At 47.9% G+C, this 20,056-nt stretch overlaps 5 protein-coding genes across 5 annotated transcripts; 2 read left to right on the top strand and 3 right to left on the bottom strand.

Moving 5' to 3' along the window:
• The first annotated feature begins 2,450 nt into the window (after nucleotides 1-2,450).
• Nucleotides 2,451-3,343, top strand: F5B22DRAFT_510448 (uncharacterized protein). The gene is made up of 3 exons (XM_047972526.1): nucleotides 2,451-2,651; nucleotides 2,781-2,863; nucleotides 2,918-3,343. Exons 1-3 carry the CDS (start codon nucleotides 2,478-2,480, stop codon nucleotides 3,162-3,164), a joined length of 504 nt encoding a protein of 167 aa, XP_047833946.1. The 5' UTR covers nucleotides 2,451-2,477; the 3' UTR covers nucleotides 3,165-3,343.
• Nucleotides 3,344-8,866: 5,523 nt separating this feature from the next.
• Nucleotides 8,867-9,858, bottom strand: F5B22DRAFT_510256 (ribosomal protein S28e). The gene is made up of 4 exons (XM_047972525.1): nucleotides 9,729-9,858; nucleotides 9,336-9,643; nucleotides 9,183-9,266; nucleotides 8,867-9,107 (listed from the first exon to the last, which is right to left on the bottom strand). Exons 2-4 carry the CDS (start codon nucleotides 9,388-9,390, stop codon nucleotides 9,046-9,048), a joined length of 201 nt encoding a protein of 66 aa, XP_047833945.1. The 5' UTR covers nucleotides 9,391-9,643; nucleotides 9,729-9,858; the 3' UTR covers nucleotides 8,867-9,045.
• A 591-nt stretch (nucleotides 9,859-10,449) lies between these two features.
• F5B22DRAFT_643508 (major facilitator superfamily domain-containing protein) lies at nucleotides 10,450-12,435 on the top strand (the record flags this gene model as incomplete). The annotated part of the gene is made up of 7 exons (XM_047978284.1): nucleotides 10,450-10,604; nucleotides 10,698-10,867; nucleotides 10,921-11,078; nucleotides 11,131-11,602; nucleotides 11,655-11,803; nucleotides 11,859-12,080; nucleotides 12,196-12,435. 7 exons carry the CDS (start codon nucleotides 10,450-10,452, stop codon nucleotides 12,433-12,435), a joined length of 1,566 nt encoding a protein of 521 aa, XP_047833944.1.
• A 258-nt stretch (nucleotides 12,436-12,693) lies between these two features.
• Nucleotides 12,694-14,889, bottom strand: F5B22DRAFT_643507 (uncharacterized protein; the record flags this gene model as incomplete). Its single annotated transcript, XM_047978283.1, has 2 exons — nucleotides 12,694-14,789; nucleotides 14,850-14,889. 2 exons carry the CDS (start codon nucleotides 14,887-14,889, stop codon nucleotides 12,694-12,696), a joined length of 2,136 nt encoding a protein of 711 aa, XP_047833943.1.
• A 1,958-nt stretch (nucleotides 14,890-16,847) lies between these two features.
• F5B22DRAFT_634304 (AMP-binding enzyme) lies at nucleotides 16,848-19,456 on the bottom strand (the record flags this gene model as incomplete). Its single annotated transcript, XM_047976962.1, has 7 exons — nucleotides 16,848-17,290; nucleotides 17,356-17,445; nucleotides 17,512-18,015; nucleotides 18,102-18,265; nucleotides 18,335-18,457; nucleotides 18,547-18,940; nucleotides 19,075-19,456. 7 exons carry the CDS (start codon nucleotides 19,454-19,456, stop codon nucleotides 16,848-16,850), a joined length of 2,100 nt encoding a protein of 699 aa, XP_047833942.1.
• Between the last annotated feature and the right edge of the window lie 600 nt (nucleotides 19,457-20,056).

Genomic DNA, 20,056 nt, shown 5'->3' with positions numbered 1-20,056 from the left:
CCGCCCCCCCCCCCCCCCCCCCCCCCCCCCCCCCCCCCCCGCCCAATTCAAATGGTCCAACGCGGGTCCGCTTTGATACATTTATATGTGGATTGATGGGTCGCACCCGGATGAGAATATAACATACGAGTTGAAAGAGAGTAATGACTCTAATGGGGCCAATGGTGGTTAATGGTTATATTTATATTGTTTTGTTTTCTAGACAGTGACCTCTCACCAGAAGTTCAGCTAAAGAATGTGCAATACTATGATATGGTTTGATGCTTCTAATCACCTTCTCTGCGGCTGTGTATAATGGGGTTCTGAGTTAAGACTCAATTTCTCTTACCAACGTATGCCATATAAAGCAAGAAGATAGTTTTGGTGTTGAACTTGTCATCCTTGGTAATACAAGTCTGTGAGTGTGGCAGAGAACTGAAGGATCTATCATGAGATGCAAGCTGGGCACTCCCTTGTTGGGAAGTCAAAGAACCTAATAGATACTTGCATCATTAGGTACACAATACTTTGTTGAGAGCCTCAGATGTGCAAGTTCAGGTGAATGAAATCACACATCGTGAAGCTCATATCAATCTGTCTCTTTTGTTCTTGTGTTTCTACAGAAGATGAGGGGCAATATAGATGTCTCCAGCGGCATACCTAACAGTAAATGCATATGAATCTATTCCCAGCCAACTACATGCACTTATCGGAGTTGGCGATTCATCGGGCATAGAAACACTGGGCTGGTTGGGCCTTGGTCCCATTCTTTTTTCATCCCTCACCCCTGAACTTCAATCTCGGTACCTGCATACTGGCTGCAGTTGGATGAACTGGAGAGCGCCTCCATGACTAACGCTCGTAATAAACCGGTGCCAACGTGTTTTTTTCCCATATTGTTCCCGGTAGGTAATACGAATGCTAAGATATGACCACAACATACCACTTCCATATGTTTCGCAAGACTTCCTCGCCAATCCCGAGGTCGTTGTCTAATTGAAAAATATACTATTAGGTCGTGAAAGCACGTGAGTCACCCATAGGTACCTACCTAGGCATGTATATCCAAAGCCAAACACTGTCTTGCTTAATACGAGGACACTGTCTCTACTGCGGTGTAAGTGTTTAAGCATGTAGTAAGGAGATCATGGAAAAGCGATCAGTCGTTTTTTGTTTTCTCCCTATTTGTCTCTTTACACTGATAATGTAGACCTTCTCCCCCTTCTTCCCTTTCATTAGTTCTGATTAGCTCAAGGGGAAAGTGGGCTGGTAGTGAGCTAATTTCCCTTGCAGCCAACTACCCCGGTTGCATGGGGTCTAATTGGGCGAAACCCCTGTCCAGATCTTGCTGTACCTGCAGAAGAGACAGGGCTCAGAGAGGGCCCGTACAGCGACTCAATCCCCTAGTCCAACGCCACGGTCGTGTCAAGGTCCATTGGTGCCCCAATTCTCCTGATCTGTCCTGAGTCGCTGCCAGCTCATGCTTGAGAGTAGATCTACATGACAATGATGTGAATCAGCTATGAAATCAATTGCCTGGAGGTATCTCTACTTAGGTATTGTATCTTCGCATCAAGAGGATTCTACTTGTTGGTTGTTCTAGACGTGTAGCGCAGATAAGCTCACCGTTGAACGAAATCCCAACACGCCAATCAAATGAATAATACCTAGGTAGTGTAAGTATGTCCATGGCCACAATTCCTCGTATCTTGTTATCAGACAAAATTTAGGTAATCTCAAGGAACTACCTAGCCCATGAAAAGAGCATTGACTGAGAGCATTGACAATTTGACCGGGAGGCGTGCCGAGGGATTCTATTCCCTAAGTACCTAGGCTATGGAGAGTTTTGGTAACCTTCTCGACACACCTGGGACTGCCGTGATGCCTCTCTCTGGGATCGTTCACAGAGAGTAGGTAACTACCTAGGTACTTAAGGTATAAACACCATGGAGGGAGATTGATTCATGAAGTTTGATCAATTACTGTTAGCTCTTCAAAAAGAAAATACGATGTCCCGCAGAGCAATGAATTGAATCATACCTGTACTTACATATATCCAAAGTGCTTAAGTACTTACTCTCTAGTGTACATAGTAGTGTAGAGCTCTCTCGGTGTTCCACCGCTGTTCCAATGGTCTCGCCCACAGAAAGCAAACCTATCGCAGATCCACGCTCCCTAAACGGCCCACCCACACTCATCAAAAGAAGCCCAAAGCAGGTCCACCATCTCGAAAGTGGCTACCCAACCCATGCATGTTCCCCTGCTCCTGTTGGCTCTTTCACGCTGTCCACGTCTATTATATAAGTCTGCTGCTCGATGGATTCTCAATTGCTTCTCCTTTCTTCCCTCACCCACCCACGCTCATTCATTGCAACCACCCTGGCTTTATAGTCAATTTCATTCGTTAAAGTGCATAGTTACGCGATACCAACCTAAACCCACTCTCAAGTAATCTACGGCTCACCCGAGTTCCTAATCAACACCAGAAATCAGTCAAAATGAAGTTCACCATTGCTGCCGTTGTCCTCGCCGCTGGCGCCTCTGCCAACTACGCTGCCTACTCGGCTGCCCCCAACGTGACCTACACCACCAAGGTTGTCACTGCCTACGAGACGTACTGCCCTGGTCCTACTCAGATCACCTACGGCACCAACACCTACACTGTCACTGAGGTATGCCATACCGGCGAGTCTATTTATCCTTGATCTCGAATGGCCGGCGAAAGCAAGACTTATCATTCGAGACGGGAGAGATGGGCGCGATGGGCGCAAATAGGGCTCCGATGCTAACATGAAGTACAGGCCACCACCCTGACCATCACTGACTGCCCTTGCACCGTCAGCGTTCCCGTCTACACCACCTCGTCCGTTGCCTGCTCTACCTGGTAAGATTGTGAACTGTTCTCCATATTGTCTTCGTCAGGCTAACTTCAAATCAGCAGCAGCAGCAACCCCTACGTCCCTGTCTACCCTACTCTTACTCCTCCCGCCTACCCCTCCTCCAACAGCACTGCTTCCGTTCCCGCCAGCACCCCTGTTGAGACTCCTTCCGAGGTTCCCACCACCGGTGGTGTCTACCCTACTACCACCCCTACTGCCATCCCCACTGCTGGTGCTGGAAAGGTTGCTACCCTCTCCGGCGCTGCTTTCGCTGGTCTTATGGGTCTGGTCGCCTTCGCTCTCTAAATTTAGAGCTCCTGGTTTCATCTTCGCGTCGATGACCTGCGATTCTCTTTCGCGCCAATAATATCTAATGGGAATGGTAGAATACGCCTAATCGGGAAAACAAATGTCATGACGGGAACCAGCGGGAGTTGATTTGGGAGTGGGATTCTTTGATAGACTGGGAGGGGTTTTAGCAAGGCATATCACACGGCGTCTTTTGCTTCAGTATGCCTGTAGAAACATTCTGCTTCTTGTATTTTCTTGTCTCGGTGTTTTAGGACAGACGACCACAGGATACACAATGGACCACATACGGTGTCGAATACGAGTTGAAAATAAGATACCCTGATCGGATACTTAAGTCTTACGTTTGCCTTCGCTCCGCTTGAAAGAGGAGGCTTCAACTCGGTTTTCGGGCTCAATTGGACAAATGAAAATCTTATTACAACTCGCGTCGTCTTCGTTTCTCCGAACAAGACTCTTGGTTTTATTCTTGTACAAACTCCATGGATTGTTACATAAATCTAATTCAACTAACAATCGCAGTATGTGTTTGTTTCCTTTTGGCGGATGTTTTATTGGTCTTCAATCATCGAGGTTTTACGACTTAGATGTGTCACCTGTACGAGCACTCCTGTGTAGCAATAGGGACAATGCTAATGATACGAGGCCAAGTTTTGGTCTGCCACCCTTATCCCAGAATGTCTTACTCGCTTCTTGTGCTGAGATGGTATTAATCGAGGATATAGGAGTGAGTGAGTAGGTGTAGAATAGGGATGTATGATGTGACAACGTAGGTGTAACTTGAGCAGAGGTACACACGTTCATGCTTAATTCACAGCTCATGGATAGTCTGACGCTCAATGAGGACCGACGAACACAATGTTGTACCCTATAACACAGCCTAAGACAACTTGGGAGAATCAGGCTCTCATGATCAATTCGTCCACTCACGTACTGCGACATGGCGACTGGTTGATCGGGCCACCTAGCCGACTCCCACTGGTCACAGCATCTATCTACTCTTAGCGCATTGCCCTGAGACTCTGGTCTCAATATCATGCGCTGGTTGTGTCAGACAATAGCAATTCTTCTTCTGAGTATAGGGACGACACCTAGGTAGTATGTACATAGTAGAAGTGGTTGATCGTATGATGCAGTTCTTGTCCTCCATCGTTCGGTGGCGATTAGGTTTGACAGGGTTCTGCCGAGTGTAGTACCCAAGTACCCGTACCTGAAGCTTCGTATTGGTCTTCTTTCCTTTGCACTATTGGAACTCGATTGCATTTGGCTAGCGTTTGATTCGCAGGCTGAAGAGCATTTATCTCGGTAAAGCCAAGTGGTAGACTATCGTCTTCGGCTTCGTGAGCCGATTACCTATACAGTAGTAGTAGGTAGGTTTAGCATGGCATCCCGAGAGGTATACCCATGTCTTAGATATTGTCTATAATTTCCCGCCACAAGTGTGTGCCTAGTTCGTCTCTACGCCACGCGCTTGATTCGATCTTGCTCCTAAAATTGTCTAGGTGAGACACATGAACATCGGATGTCTGAGACGTGTGTTGGAGATACAAGTGGTTTATTGAATTAGTTCAATTACGTGTATGTAGGGAGTTTATCTCAGACTTCTACGGGAAAAGGAGACTTGCCTTTGGGGCAGTACTTGGGTTCTGATTATACTTCATACTAGCTGCACTCATTGTTGAAAGAAACTGTATAAAATATGTCCCACGCGAGACACTGAGCGATTCGTTTACTTCCTACAGAGATCGGGGTGTGTCGTTATCTCAAAGATGACCTAAAAGCAGGTTTCGGAGTCGAGCTTTTACAAGCTAATTGGAAAAGCTTTACTTTAACGGCCACACTCTCCCAACTAAACTGGTAGGTGAAGCTTGAGAAGTTCTACTCATTGGATCAGAAAAACTCTGCAAGACTCCCATTGGTTAGAGTCTATAGGGCGTAGCGGACATAGCATAGTCTAAAATTGAAATGCCTTGCATTTTTATTTTCCCTGTATTAAAATGGCAAGCTTCCGTAAAGCTCTCCATTTTAGTGACAGTTCACCTCGCGCTACAGTGATTTATACAAGTTGTAAGCACCTATCCACCGCATGCTCAAAGGGGGTTCCAGGACTGAATAAAGTATGTAGCCGATTGGGGTTTACCCCAAAGATATCCGCGGAGAAGTTTATCTTCCATACCTATAGAGCAGATATAATACTAGTCTCATCCATGGTCCTTCTACCAGCATGTTTATCAGCGTGAAATCAGTAGAAATCCAATTATGTAGTCTAAAATGGCAGTCCCCAAGATCATCCTACTCTTCTAGAAACATGTAGTATGAGCTTGTACCTGAGACTCATGGGCGAATGAACAGGCTGATATAAGGTTGCAAAAAACTGGCTCGGCCCGGAGCGAGTTAAACTTAATTGCCGCGTTGCCCAGGCGACTAAGGCGTGATTATATATACAGGCTTGAGTGATTAGATTTGTGCTTGGAAGTATGCAAGCAAAAACTAGCTTCAGACTGTCTGTTGGGCATAACCTTCACTAAGTTACTTGCTATGAGTATCATGGGAATAGGGATACCCCTTGATCTCGTTTATGTGACTGATAGTCACAGGGGGTTACGTAAAATGCACCTCGACGCTCGATCGAAGTTCAGTAACCTGTAGTTCCTCCTATTGTTCTTTATAACTCCAGTGACTGATATCCTGTCGTGACCACTACCAAAATCGCCTGTTAGTAAGTATATGTTGTGAAATCTCATGGTTCGTCAGCAAGAGTTATCAGTATCTTACTCTAACAAGGTGATACATGCTCAAATTCCTTGAAGAGCATTTAACTTTTCACTACTGTGGTCGACTTTCTATTCTCGTCCGCTCAAGCCAAATTAACTTTCGAGAATCCGGTATCATCTAAGCTCGCTGACGCTTTTAAAATTCAACCTAAAAGTCTATTCAGGAAGGCTACCTCTGTTATTGTTTTTTTTTTTTTTTTTTGAATACTCAGAGCTTGCGTAAATTTCCCCTTCCCTTCCCCTTGAGCTATTCTTCCACACTCTCTCCTCAACTTCTACATATTTTCTTCCCACCTCAAGCTCAGCCTGGACCCTTTCTACTCATATCACGAACAAACAACACTCAGCTAATAGCTTCAACCTGCCAATTATATTCACATACTTTACTTTTTTTATTTTACATTTGCAAATTTTATTTCCTTTATATTTTCATATATCCGCCATGTCGTCTCCCATCAAACCTCGACAAACCGCGGAACCCACTCCAACGCCGGAAGAGGAAATCAGCGTGATCCAACCCCGAGAACCCGAGACGGAGGTTCTCCCGTCGCCACCACGGAGAACGGTAGTACAACTACACGGGCCGCATTTTTCAATGCCGCCGCTTTCAAACGCTGAGAGAGTGCAACGCCATTTGCCAGCATTCCGGATACTCTCCGAAGTCCACAGTCGGCGAGTACACTACGAGACGATTATTCGCGACCAACGTCGCCGGCCGCTTCAGCGGCACCTAAGACTCAGGAGAGACCGACTCCTCCTGTTCCGAGACTTGCATGCTCGATTGCGGTTTCTCGAAGAGGAAATGATCGAGCACTTCCGCTATCGCTGGGGCTTGAGAGTCATAGTAGCCCGAAGCGAAGAAGAGCTGCAAGGAGCTCGAAGAAGGGCGGATCGAAGAGAGGCTCGACAGAGGGAGCAGGAAGAACAGGACGAACGGGAATACCTGGAGGCGATGATGTTCTTGCACCGGCTCGAACAGGGTGAGTTTTGTTCTAGCTGACGCGAAGATATTCGAGTCGAACGCTGTTACTAACACATCGCAGGATAAGGGGGCTTCAGATCGGCTCGCCCCCCACGAACGAGAATTGAGGTCAACAAGAAAAGTCAGCAGCAAAATTCGACCGTTCGACAAACTTACTCCCGCCGTTTCGCAATCGGCGGCAGGAGGCGCTATCGGTACTCCGTTCAAGACATACAACGGAATTTGCGCCTCGGGTTTTTCCTCCGTCACCTACTACATTTTTTCCACCTCCCACAAACGGGGTGGTTTTTTTAAAGTGGTGGTCGGGAGGTTTTTTAACCCACCCACTGTTCCCTCGTTACGATGCGGACCTTACGACCGGCGTCTAGGTCTTGCTTATCGGCGAGAAAATCAGCCCTGCAGCTTTGATAGCTGGCCTCGCTGAGGGACGGTGGTGCCTATAGGGCGGAAAGGATGGAAGGGGGGATCGCGATGGGGATTTATCTTTGTGTATATATTCTATCTGCCTTCAAAGTCGTAACAGTAGCCGCATGAAATAGGTGATCTTGATTGAGTGAGTGAATGTGTGCCGAGCCATGACTTAACGCGTCCCCGGAGTAAATAATTTGCCACGGCCTCAGATGCCCTCGCGAGACTTTAGGTAGCATCGTATAATGCTGTCTATGCTGTTTTTAAAGCTGTATTCCATCTTAGTAGGTAAAGATTCAAGAATGACTTGGAGCCCTCTGTTAATATTTCTCGATGCCTTGATCTCTTTGTTTTGTAATATGACTCATACCTAAACCTTAATGTTGCCACGGCAATATCTAGCTCTACTATGTGACGCTAGGTAGGAAGTCGTATTCTTATATATCCTATGAGTGACAATATCATTACAACGAATGAGGTATTTCTGTGCCTTTATTCATTAATCGATTCTCAGGTTTGAAGAGAAGTGGGAGGCCTTCAAAATGAAGAGAGCTTCTAGATGTTTCGCCAAACTCGTGATATTACCTGGCGGCGAGTCCATATGTGCATTTATGTTGGAAAACTGTCAGACGGGTTTTGTTTTGGTGTGGGAACTGATTTTCCTATAATTTAGGCTACAAAGGGAAGTGCCATATTCAGTCACACTACAGAATATTTCCACAGAACATGCCTGATCAGGGCAAAGGGAGCTAGACATTGCCTACTGGCTTCTTGTGAGAAGATGACTACGTTAAAAGAAAGCTAGCCCTCTCTCCTCCATTGATATCAGTCCAACTATGACGAAGGGGGAGATTGCAGAGAAAGATGATGGGAATGATGCGCAATTCACCATCTATGTATGCGTATGTTGCCTCGTATATCTTGTGGCTAGCCATCAAGCGAGACATAAGCTAGGATAGAATATCTATGGCTTGCTCATTGCAAAATTGTGTGTGACTTCGGACCGTCGTCATATGTTTTGTTGATTGGAGAAATGGGGAGGGGTATGTATCTGATATCAAGAATATCCAGGGGGATGCCAGTCATCGAGCACAGATACCAATGATGTTGCTATAAACGCATGGAACATTACAATGCGATATGGTGGAAATGAGCAGGCTTTCCGTGAAGATACGAACGATACTAGGGGACTACGTGATTCGGCTGTTAATTCCCCAAATCTTACAGATAGAAGACATATACACCAGCAAGAACTCTAAAGTCACCGTTCAGCAGATTTGCCAAGCCGCACAGGCCGAAACACGTAACTGAACATGAACCTTTCTTCATCTCGCTAAACCTCGTGTTGTGGATTTCATACGCGCCACGACCAAGGCTGATATTCACAAGGATGGTCCAGCACGCAGTCAGGACATGGATGGAAATGCTGGACAGTCCCAAGACTTTGTTCAGAATCAATTGTTAATTTGCGCCAACCATGTATGAACCGATCAAGGAGTCATGAATCAACGCCCATCTGATGGCCAGTTCCCATGATCTGTGTCATTTTGTCGTGTCCTCTAGAGGTGTGGTATCGGCCTATCAGCTAATCTCCAAGCATTCAATCATGCTGCATCCGACTCAGACAGCACAGATCATGGCTGGTCGAGGAAGTCCGTAAAGTACGCCGAAATCCATTGCAAAATTTCCACCGATCGCTGATCCCCAATCCCGCTTATCGCAGACGTCTCGCTTCTCTCTCGGACTCGAGCAAGCACAGGATGTCGTCCTCACGAACTGTAGGTAGATGTTAGTATCCGTCCGATGGCAGAGCGCCCGAGAGCGTGGGTCGTGTGAAATTCAGCCACATACCGGGTCCCTTGACGTTTCGGATGATGGAACGGGTCTGGTCCTCGAGGAACTCGACGCGAACCTGGGTAACACCACCGCGAGAGCCTGTCGACTGCTGTTAGCCTTCTGTCTGCAAAACCTTTCAGGCGGTTGAGAAAGGCTGCTTCTTCGTACCGGTTCGGCCCAGGACACGAGTGACCTTGACGAGCTTGACGGGTTGCTTATCCATTGTCGCACAGTTGATTTGGCGGACTGAGAGGGTGATGGATTGGTCGTAAGGGCGAGGTGAGCGATTGGTGAGCGGTAGTGCACAATATGGTGGTTGATGAAGGAACTGGCAAATACACCCCACGATACAATGAGTGGACCCTGTCTCCTAGGAATATAATTTTGGTGCGCACCAATTTCGATGGCTAGTGGACTTATCGGGTTGGCGAGCAGGTCTGTAATTTGATTGGTCCAGCGGGAACTATAATCTTCCTCTTATCGATTGTTAGCACTTCTTATCGGTACTATATCGGAATCACCTGGCTGCAGCTGTTAGACATAGCCGACGATGTGATCTACCTAGGTAGGTAGGTACCTAAGGTACCAGTATCTTCCCTGTTATCTTATCTCACCCCCACCCACAGTCGATCTGCGGGGCCCTGACAAGGGGAAGCTTAGAATCCAAGCTCAAGCAGATCAATCATCATTGTTAGATGGATGTGTTCGGCACAATGCTCAAGAGCCCGTCAGCTGCGGCCTGTATTCACCGCAGGTCTCGGATAACTATGTGATGGGATGCAATCGACAAGCGGTCTATCCATCTAGGCACTGTCTACATCCTCAGGTAACGTATTCAAATGTGATTGCTAATCTGGTACAGCAGCTTCTTGGACGCCTCTGCTGGCTGTGCTTCTTGACATCTTGAACCAGTGACCCGTAGATATCACCAGAGGCAACCAATCGATGCCCCTGACGTTGTCTCCAATTGTTTGCGTTATCATGTCGACATACGTACTTAGTGCAACCGGCAAGGGGGGAATATGATACCGTACCACTCAATCGACTCATTTCCACTTCAGCTTCGACGGTGTGTTGCATTGCGTGCGCATGCACCCGACAATGCGGAGAAGGTTGCCAATAATATACAGGGAGTTTAGTCCGGTAACCGTCCCTGATATGTACGTAGAGTGCCTACATAAGACACATGGTCCTCCCTGGTGTTTATCGTCCACATTCCATCATCAGCATTCCCGAGTTTATTCGCGAAACGACCAGTTCTAATAGAAAACGCATCGTGAACATGTCAACAGATCAACATACGATGTCATCTGGACAAGTTTCTGCCGAGAAGGCGGCGGAAATTGGCCGTGAGACTGATGCTCCTCAAGTTGAACGAATGCCCAAGCATGTTGTCAATGCCGATCCAGACGAGGCCTTGAAGCTCGTGGCCGCGCAGTATGTCTTCCGAGGCTTCAACCTCAGGCCCTACATGCTCTTTAGCTTCAGTTATGGGCCTTATATGCATCAACTGACTTATCCTTTTAATAGTGCAGGAGAATCGATTGTACTGACTCCAGAAGAACAGAAGAGGCTGCTTAGGAAGATTGATCTTCATCTGATGCCTTTCTTGTGCATTGTGTACGGGCTAAACTACCTGGATAAGACCACCTTATCCTATGCATCGATAGTGGGATTCAAAACCGATCTCAACATAGGGGGTATGTCTCTACTATAACCCATCGAAGGTGTCCTAACCAGACATGATTTATAGTATCTGAATATAACTGGGTTGCATCGATCTTTTACTTCGGATATCTTGTATGGGAATGGCCCACAAACTGGCTCCTTCAACGACTCCCTCTAGCCAAGTACTCCGCATTCAATGTCATCCTCTGGGGCTCACTCCTCACTATCTTGGCCTCTGTAAAGGTAAAACATGACTAGTCTTATGATGAAGGACAATAGTAACCATCTCACTTAGAACTTCGCGGGTGCTCTCGCTGTACGGTTTTTCCTCGGCGCTGCCGAAGCCGCAGTCAGCCCAGGCTTTGTTTTATTCACCTCCCAATGGTATACGACACCTGAACAAGGCACTCGTGTACCTTGGTGGTTCAGCTTTAATGGATGGGGTCAAATAGTGGGCGGCGTTGTCGCATATGGGATCGCAACAGCAGACGACTCCCTTTCAATTCACGGCTGGCAGTTAATATTCATCGTTTTCGGATTGTTTACGGTTCTGATGGGTGTTGGGTTTCTATATTGGATGCCCGACAGTCAACTCAATGCACGGTTCCTGACAGAACATGAGCGCCTTTTGGCCGTGGAGCGCATACGTGTGAATCAGCAAGGAGTGGGAAACAAGCATTTCAAATGGTACCAATGCAAGGAGGCCTTCACTGACCCATTGGTATGGTCATTCGTGCTGTTTTCCTTCTTTGCGAATATTCCAAATGGTAAGCATCTTCAGTTCTCTGTCGAGAAGGCAGCTGACGGAGAGTTTGCTAGGCGGTATCACGAACTATTTTTCGCAACTAATTGTCGCCTTTGGATTCACCCCGAAGCAATCACTGCTGTTAGGCGTGCCCGGAGGGGCAGTTCAGGTCATAACTCTGATTACATTTGGACATCTTGGGCGTAAACTCAACAATCGGCTAGTGAGTATCAGCGTTCGCACGTTGAGATTGAATTATAGCACTGATAGCAGAATAGTTGGTTAACCTTATCGGCCCCGTACTCGCTATCTTAGGATTATTTCTGATCCGCTTCCTGCCGACCGAACTCAAGGGTGGACGACTCGCGGGATACTACTTGTACTCATCTGGATCAACTGGCTTTGTCTGTATACTGAGTCTTATCTCGTCTAACATCGCCGGATGGACCAAAAAGACTACAGCGGCGGCTATGTACCTTATTTCGTACTGTGTTGGCAATGTAAGTAATGTGACTTCTTACCCAGTCTCTCTGGCACCGTCTTTTTGCTTGTCATCGTGACTTGTCTATGTTTACCAACCCTTGCGGCGAAAGATTGAGTACTAATAATTCACAGCTCATTGGCCCTCAGGTCTTTCGACCAGGTGACGCACCTACATACTACACTGCAATCACAGTTATCTTGGTATCGTATATTCTGGCAGTGTTGACCATGGTTTTTATCTACATTTGGTGTAGAAGACTAAATGCTATTAATGCGGCTGTTAGAGCAGCACCTGGTTACACCAAGGTTGAAGATCAAGAGTTTATGGACCTCACGGATCGTGAGAACCCCGAGTTCGTATATGAATTATGATCTCTCACGTTTGCCGTAGCTCAAGATTGGAAGCCAGGAACACTGCTACACTTTTGTTCTTCGGAGCAACTAACATGAAGGCGCATCCACATAACCAAACTACTAGATACAATTTACCACCTTCCTCTAAAACATATCCCCGTCCCATCCCCGCCAAACGCATGATTACTATACCAAGCTATGAAAATCCTCATCTCAGGTACCTATATTACATTTTGCGGTCTTGTGGCTAGCAGGCCTCAATCGAACCTCGGATTTTCATCGGATTTCGTATCTAATCCCATCTCTAACCATCTTCGCAATTTCCAATGCTTCTTGTCTTGATTTTCTGGAAAAGACGTTCATGTATGCCACAAAAGTGTTTCTTCCGCCACTTGGGTGTGGGATTCTCTGGCCTCTTTTCAACAAGCATCCATTGCGCCCAATATGTTGTCTCAATTCCGGATGACGCTTTAGGAAATCGACACAGACATCATCAGAGTCAAATATACCCTCCCGAGCCGAATCGAACTCTGCCCGGATCATGACAAGAACAGTATGATTTTGCGCACCAGTTGCGAATGGACGCGAGAGAACAGACGCTCGCGCCTTATCCCCTGTACCCAGAAGAAGCGTGACTCCCCAATAATCGATCCCATACACTGATCCAGGTGTCTGAGAAGCGAATAATCCAGGGGGGCGTGGGTTTATCTCAATGATCCAAGGGGTTGGTACATCAACATCTTGTTCCACTTCCACAATCTCGCGGATGGCTAGGCCATTTCTCTTTCGAGGTCTCAAGTCTACAATACCACCAGCAGACTGGTAGCTGCACTTAGAGTGAGCAATGCGTGCCTCGACATGCATGACGCCGTTCCTGAACCCGAGTCCCTGAATTGTATCTTTGACGGCGTTTCGCAGGGCTGCGAGTTCGTCATTGGGCAGCGCTGAGGGAAAGACCATATTAGTCTCCTGAAAATTTCTTCGGCGGACAGGACTTGTTGCTCTTCCAATAGTTGTGTTTCCTTCATCGTCGTCCAAATCAGCACCTTTGGGGAAGTCGTCACAGATCTCGCTAAAAATGACTTCACTATCGACAAGTACCATGTTTACGTCCACCTCCGGACCCTCGCAGTACCTTTCAACCAGGACTCTATCCCCTACATCATCCTTACTTCGACCAGTTGCTCTTGCCACTTCTATGGCTTCCTCAAGCTCAGATGTATTGTCTACTCGCGTGACACCTTCGGAGTTGAGCCCGAAAGATGGCTTGACGATGAGCGGAAATGCGAGCTGATTCTGCGGACATCTGACGAGGGCTAGCACATCCTCCGCACTTGACACGAGGAAAGCGGGTCTATTTTGAAACAAGCCCAGCTTGTACTTGTTCGTAGCCCTCTCGAATGCAGAGGGTTTCTCATGCGGAAGTCCGAGTCGTGAGGCAGCAATACTCACAGGCAGCTGCAGCGCTTCGACGGATGTGGCAATACCGTCTATTTTTGCATCCTCATTCTGGGCCTTGTAGTCCTCGACGATCCTCACAAGTACATCGGCAGATGGCGCTGCCCACCAAGATGCCGGAGCCGGAAGAAGAGCTTCGTACCACGATGTGTAATTACCTCGTGCAAGCCACCCGTCCGCTCGGTCAATGAAAACGAGATCAATACCAAGTGCCACAGCAGCACGACGTGCAAACTGTGTCCAGCCGCCTCCCTCGGGGTCCTGGTTGCTGCTGCCTACGAGGATGAGGCGCTTGCGAGGTATGGGTTCCACCGAGATCCAAAGCATAGAAAGCTTGTTTTTAAAATCTACCTCTATTTCAGAGGGTATTTGGATAGAGGGCCCTGTGCCAGGTTTCAAATAGGAGTGCAACGCGGCTGCGTTCAACAGGGCAGCCCCAGCCGAAGCACGAAATATGTCCGTGAGCGAGATGGTTTCGAGTGAAAGGGGCGAGCCTGGGTAGACTTGCAGCGGAGACGCGAACGACTCCGCTTTATCTACCCAGAATGTGTCCCCGAGACGGAACGGCACAATATCAGACCTGATGATTGTGCCGCTTTGCAACGGAACAACGAATCTGGCCACAGCGGTTCCTGGATGTGAAGTCCCTACTACGGGCTGGAGACATTCGTTGAGAAACTTGAAAGCGCTTTCTCGTCCAAGAACCTCAGCTGTGAGCTGCTGGGTCCCGCCTTGCTCCGTTTGGATTATATATACACATGGCTTTGATATATGGGCCCCAAAAGGACGAGGGATATCATCTCTTGCCAAGAAAGCGACGTCGATGGTTTGCACGGGCGTGATTCCCCCAGCTTCGTCGGTAAATTTTTCAGACATGACCCATTTGCATTCGACACCGATCTCTCGAGCATCACCTTTGGCTGTCAATTATCCATGAACTGAAAAATTGAAGCATGGGGAATAACACAACATACCCGTTCTAACCCATAGCTTGGTTGAGCGCACAGCAGACATATTGGCGAAGAATGAGACTTCTGTTTGTTTCCGGACGATGAAAGGACAATTGAAATGATTATTGACTCAATGAATCCTTGACAAAAATCACCTCATGGCCGAATCTCTACGCTGTTTTATACTCGAGATTGTCGCAGCCTTACTGAAGTTGCACGTATGAATACGTATGCATGCGGTCATAAACAATGACTGCGCCGTCGGGGATGAGATGAGCTTCATCATGAGGACCCTAAGCCGCAGGCAGGTCTTACTCGGAGAATGAAGCCTCTGATCCTATACTTTGTCACTAGGACCACGGACTCGACCAGTGACTGGCCATGGGTGATCGACTCAGACTCGTAAACAAGCCCTTACTTGAGTAGGTACACAGCTACTTGTTCGCAAGCTCCGGGACCTCGAAATAATTACAAGTCTCAGCGTTTGTGAAACAGTCGTGGCAATGTCATAACCCCTATCCATGATTGTACCGCAGGTCGCCACTTAAGCGATATAGCTCCGCTTTACCAAACGCTTGGGTCCGGTCCGTTCCCTGTAGTTGTCTACATGTACCGGCTTCCGGCACGTGCTATCCTACCTCTAGGGCTAAGGAATGGCTTTAAATGGCACTGATATCGGTGTTTGTTTTAACAACAAGGCTACCAGTACGAATTATAGATTCGACCTTTGACACTGCCATGGCCCTCAGAATTCGGTTAAACAGCAATAAATTGTTGGCGTCTTTGTGTTGCTGGGCTACCATGCCTACTACCAGGGGGGAAATAGGTAAGTTAAGGGGGGTTAAGACAAGAAGCTACGTTCAGTGAAGGGAAGAGAGCAGGAGACGACAGACCCATAGGGCTGGCTATGCAACGCCGGATCTGCGCCTAACCTTTAGCGCGGAATACTCCGTGCCTATAGACGGAATGTTCAAGTTGTATGGGAAACAAGCCACTGTTCCTTACCCCATATCTTGCGCGTTGAGGCGTTGAGATACGGCCGATGCGGCTTACAGTTAGGGGCCTAGTTCCCTTAAGTTGTCAAAGGACCATGCGTCTCAAAGACATGTTTCAAATATGCAATGTACGGGTCCAACAACGGGGGCGTAAGGAGATCCTGCAAGAGGGTAAGAACACATAACAGCCCGACTAGTACCGATAGCAAGTTCTTTGGAGCCTTGACCGAGATATCGGCCGGTTGCGCGCGAGATACGTCGTCCTAGATCTGTAGGATGACACGTGTATGCCTTGTAGGCTAGATGCCCCCGCCATTTCCTGACAGTATCGGGCGGGTTTATGGATTTCGTCCGAATCCGTTGACGTTGAAGGCAACGAGCGGAGTAAGCTGCGTGTCGTAGGAACTTTTAGCGTCGGGTAATATCGAATAATAACACGACTACGTCAAATCTCCCTGCAACCTCATCTAAGATCGGCAAGCTATACCTTTCCCGACATTGTTGCACAAAAAGTTAGACATGTAGTTGTGGTAGCGCTTGCCGCTTTTCTTGTGCAACGACATATGTAATATCTAGGCCTTGCCTACCGACTTGACATCTGACCTTACCATTGAGGGAACACAAAGCGTCTATATCTGATGCCGGTGTCACACGAAGTACGCCCTGAATATTATGTGTTGATAATTCAGCTTACCGCGCCGAACATACGTCGGGCATGACACTTTTATCATCAATTAACCTGCCACTTTACCGATGAAATCGAACGATTTACAAAACTCCGGAGAAGTCACAATGACGTCGAGGGAAGGGTGGCTTGGCTTCCGGTTCAAGTACATGCACCTCGGGTTGAATGGCTTGTGGGAAGCCGCGGGCTCTCGAACAGGGTACAAATTGGGAGACTAAAGAAATCATGAAACAAAATGGCCCGCTCGCTCAACATCAACCGAACCACTGAAAAATCGACAATTACGGGAAGCCAATCATAAACCAGAAAAACAGAAAAGGAGAGTAAGCGAGAGCCGCAAGCTTACAGCTTCGCTCTGGCTTCGATGGCTTTGTGTGTGTCACCTCGTTCTTGGAAGTACTCGGCCACTTTTCTTCTCGCCACGCTGATGACGGCTGGGTCCTCGATTGTGGCTGGATACTGCACGTCTTTCTCGTAATCACCATGTACAGCGTTCTCTACGAGCTCTCTCAAGACTCTGCGCAGCGTTTTCCCCGAGCGTGTTTTAGGTATCATGCCCTTGCCTTGAATAACTCCCCCCAGCGTTGCTATGCCGCCAATCTGCCTGCGTACATGCCGTTGAATCTCTCTGAAGAGTTGGGCGTCAGGGATAGCTGACAAAGGATGATCTGGGATCGAGAGGGTGATAAAGGCGAATGGCAGCTGCCCTTTAAGTGAATCTGGTATCCCAACGACGCTAGCCTCGGCTATCGATGGATGACTCGTGATGGCTTGTTCGATGGATCCTGCAAAATCCTCAATTAGATGTCTCGCCATGCTACTCGATTTGGCAGGGAAGGATATGACCTACCAGTCGAAAGTCGATGACCTGCAGTATTGATCAAATCATCGCTTCGACTCATGATGCTGATGTAACCCTCAGCGTCAATTATACCGGCATCTATGTGTTGACGGTTAGAACCGCTGCAACTCAATATGGGACTTATTAATGTATAGGGACTCTTACCCCCTGTGTCGATCCATTTCCCATCAAATCGTTTCAAATAGCTCCTGTAAAACCTCTCCTCATCATTCCACAACGTCATAAACCCAGTTGGCGCCAGAGGTATGCCCAAGACGATGTTTCCCATCTTGCCAGGCTTGACTTCAACGCCTTGGTCGTCTACACACCTAACGTCAAACCCCGGCATAGCCTTACCGGCACTACCGGGTTTGACATATGATAGCCTAGAGCCTCTGCCACCATGGTTTTTTTTATCACGTCCTGTGTGTGGTGCGAGACTGATGCCTGAGATAGGCGACCCCGACTCGGAGGACCACCAATTATCGATGACCAAAGCCCCGGGGGCACCGTACCTGTCGACAAGTTTCTGATACATCATAATGATCGAAGGTTCGGATCTTTCTCCTGCTAAAAATATCGCCCTCAAACTACGCAATCCGCCTTGCTCTCCTATCCGCGTGAGTTGTTTGTTTTCCGAATCATCCCTCTTGATTGCCCTGAGTGCAGCTGTGACAGACTGTTAGTTTCTCCGCTGCATATGCGGATATCAAGTCCTAGCTTAGGTGTTTCAATCTTGACAGGAATCTGCTTACTAGGGGCCGTGAATAGAGCTGAGACGTTGTACTCCTGCACAATCCGCCAGAAAGCGGAGCTATCTGGTGTGCCGACGGGCTTGCCTTCGTATAGGACTGTTGCAGCCCCCCTGAGTAATGGACCGTAAATGATATAGGAATGTCCAACTACCCACCCGATATCGCTATATTTTTGGTTCAGTTTCAGAAAACCAATTTGTTTGGAACGATGAATATGCTTCCTTGGTTCTTACCTGGCTGTAAACATGACGTCGCCCGGCCTGTTGATCCCGAACAAGAAGCTTACGGAAAGATGCAGGCCGACGGCGTGGCCGCCAGCGCTGCGCACCACGCCTTTCGGTGAGCCTGTTGTGCCGCTGAGAGGAATGAAATCATTTAGTAACTCAGCCTGCAGGACATTCCGGGAAAGGAAAGCGAGTTGCTCAGCACACGCGACTCATCTTACCTGGTATAAATGATATATACCTCCTCATTCGCTCCCACAGGCACGCACGGTGCTCTGACATTCCGCGCCCTGCAGCTACGAACCAACTTGAACCAATTCCGTTCTCCGCTCGTCTTATCCAAGTCGTCCCATCTCAGCTCATTCCGCTGCCAGATGATGACGCGGTGAGGCTTGTGACTTGATAGCTGAATGGCTTCTTGGATAAAGGGCTTGTAGCTCATCGGTGGTTTGTTACCCTCTATCCCGCACGAGGCTGTGAGGATAGCTACAGGACGCGACGCATCGATGCGCTGAGCTAGAGATGCGGGTGCGAAACCACCAAACACCACTGCGTGAATTGCGCCTAGACGATTGATGGCAAGTATGCCGATCAAAGCTGCGGGGATCATGGGCACTTAGAATCTGGTGTTAGTTTGACATCATCAATTGCTTGAGTTGATTGCATCTTATATCAGGTAGAATTTTGTAAATTGGATGGGCCTGAGAAGGAATTGATAAGACAGACAATGAAGAAGGGACACAACTCACTGTAAACCAAGACCACATCCCCCTTCTTGACACCCTCATTCCTTAAAGCACCGGCAGTAACCTCGACCTCGTCAAGGAGCTGCGCATAAGTAAACGTCTGCTTCGCACCCGTGACGGGGCTATCCCAATACACCGCCGGCTTATCGCCATTCCCAGACAGCACATGTCTATCGACGCAATTGAAACATGTCGAGATCTCACCGCCGTCAAACCAGCTCCAATGCGGATGTTCGACGCCGCTGCTCTCCAATTTCTTAAGGGTCTGTCTCAGAGTTGACGTGGGTGGCTTATGCCAATGCAACTGAGAGGCCTGTGCTGCCCAGAACGACTCGGGGTCCCTGAGCGAGTGCGAGTGCACTACGTCTTGCAGATACTCGGACATGTCCAAGTATGTGTGTATGTATGTTATAGTCGCTGGGAAATAATGAGTTGGGAAGAATTGATGATGATGATGATGATGATGAAAAGAAAGGAGAGCGACTCTGCGCCGTGAGTATAAGTGATGATATAAAGCGGCGAAATAACTGGTGAGCTAGCTAGCTAGCTAGCTAGATATCGCCAGATTCGACTCTTTTTGCTTTGGTTGATGGTGGTGATCTCATTTACCTTTGTAGGCACCTCTATGTAGTATAAGGAGGTACGTAGAATGTAGCCCAACTCATCTAACTCGATATGGTGTCTCTCTTTTCTCTCTAAGTCGTCTACTCTGGTAAGTAAGTAGGTAACGAAGACGCTGTCGTCGCCGCTCAAGCAAAAGAAAAAAAACCACCAAAGAAGATAGAGCGGCGCGAGATATAAAGTGAGGTGAAAAGTTGAAGATAAGAAGAATTGGTGTCATGCCCTCTTCGGGGAATTTAATATATTCCTCGTCGAGTGATTGCTTTTTCGCCGATCGCACAGTAGGTAGTGTACCGTCGTAGGCGGTTCGTATTGAAACACCCCCGCACCCAGGAACCTGGGGGTTGGAAAAAGCGGATTTGGG

Source organism: Xylaria bambusicola, assembly GCF_022495145.1.
Source record: "Xylaria bambusicola strain CBS 139988 unplaced genomic scaffold F5B22scaffold_7, whole genome shotgun sequence".
NCBI lineage: Eukaryota > Fungi > Ascomycota > Sordariomycetes > Xylariales > Xylariaceae > Xylaria > Xylaria bambusicola.
The sequence above is the reverse complement of the archived record's forward strand: the minus strand, read 5'-3'. Positions and strand labels throughout refer to the sequence as shown.

Coding starts and splice junctions, on each gene's coding strand:
- F5B22DRAFT_510448 (XM_047972526.1), top strand. CDS start 2,478: ATGAAGTTCACCATTGCTGCCGTTGTCCTCGCCGCTGGCGCCTCTGCC. Junction 2,652..2,780: donor ACACCTACACTGTCACTGAG/GTATGCCATACC, acceptor CATGAAGTACAG/GCCACCACCCTGACCATCAC. Junction 2,864..2,917: donor TCCGTTGCCTGCTCTACCTG/GTAAGATTGTGA, acceptor ACTTCAAATCAG/CAGCAGCAGCAACCCCTACG.
- F5B22DRAFT_510256 (XM_047972525.1), bottom strand. CDS start 9,390: ATGGATAAGCAACCCGTCAAGCTCGTCAAGGTCACTCGTGTCCTGGGC. Junction 9,267..9,335: donor TCGTGTCCTGGGCCGAACCG/GTACGAAGAAGC, acceptor AGCAGTCGACAG/GCTCTCGCGGTGGTGTTACC. Junction 9,108..9,182: donor CCGAAACGTCAAGGGACCCG/GTATGTGGCTGA, acceptor ATCTACCTACAG/TTCGTGAGGACGACATCCTG.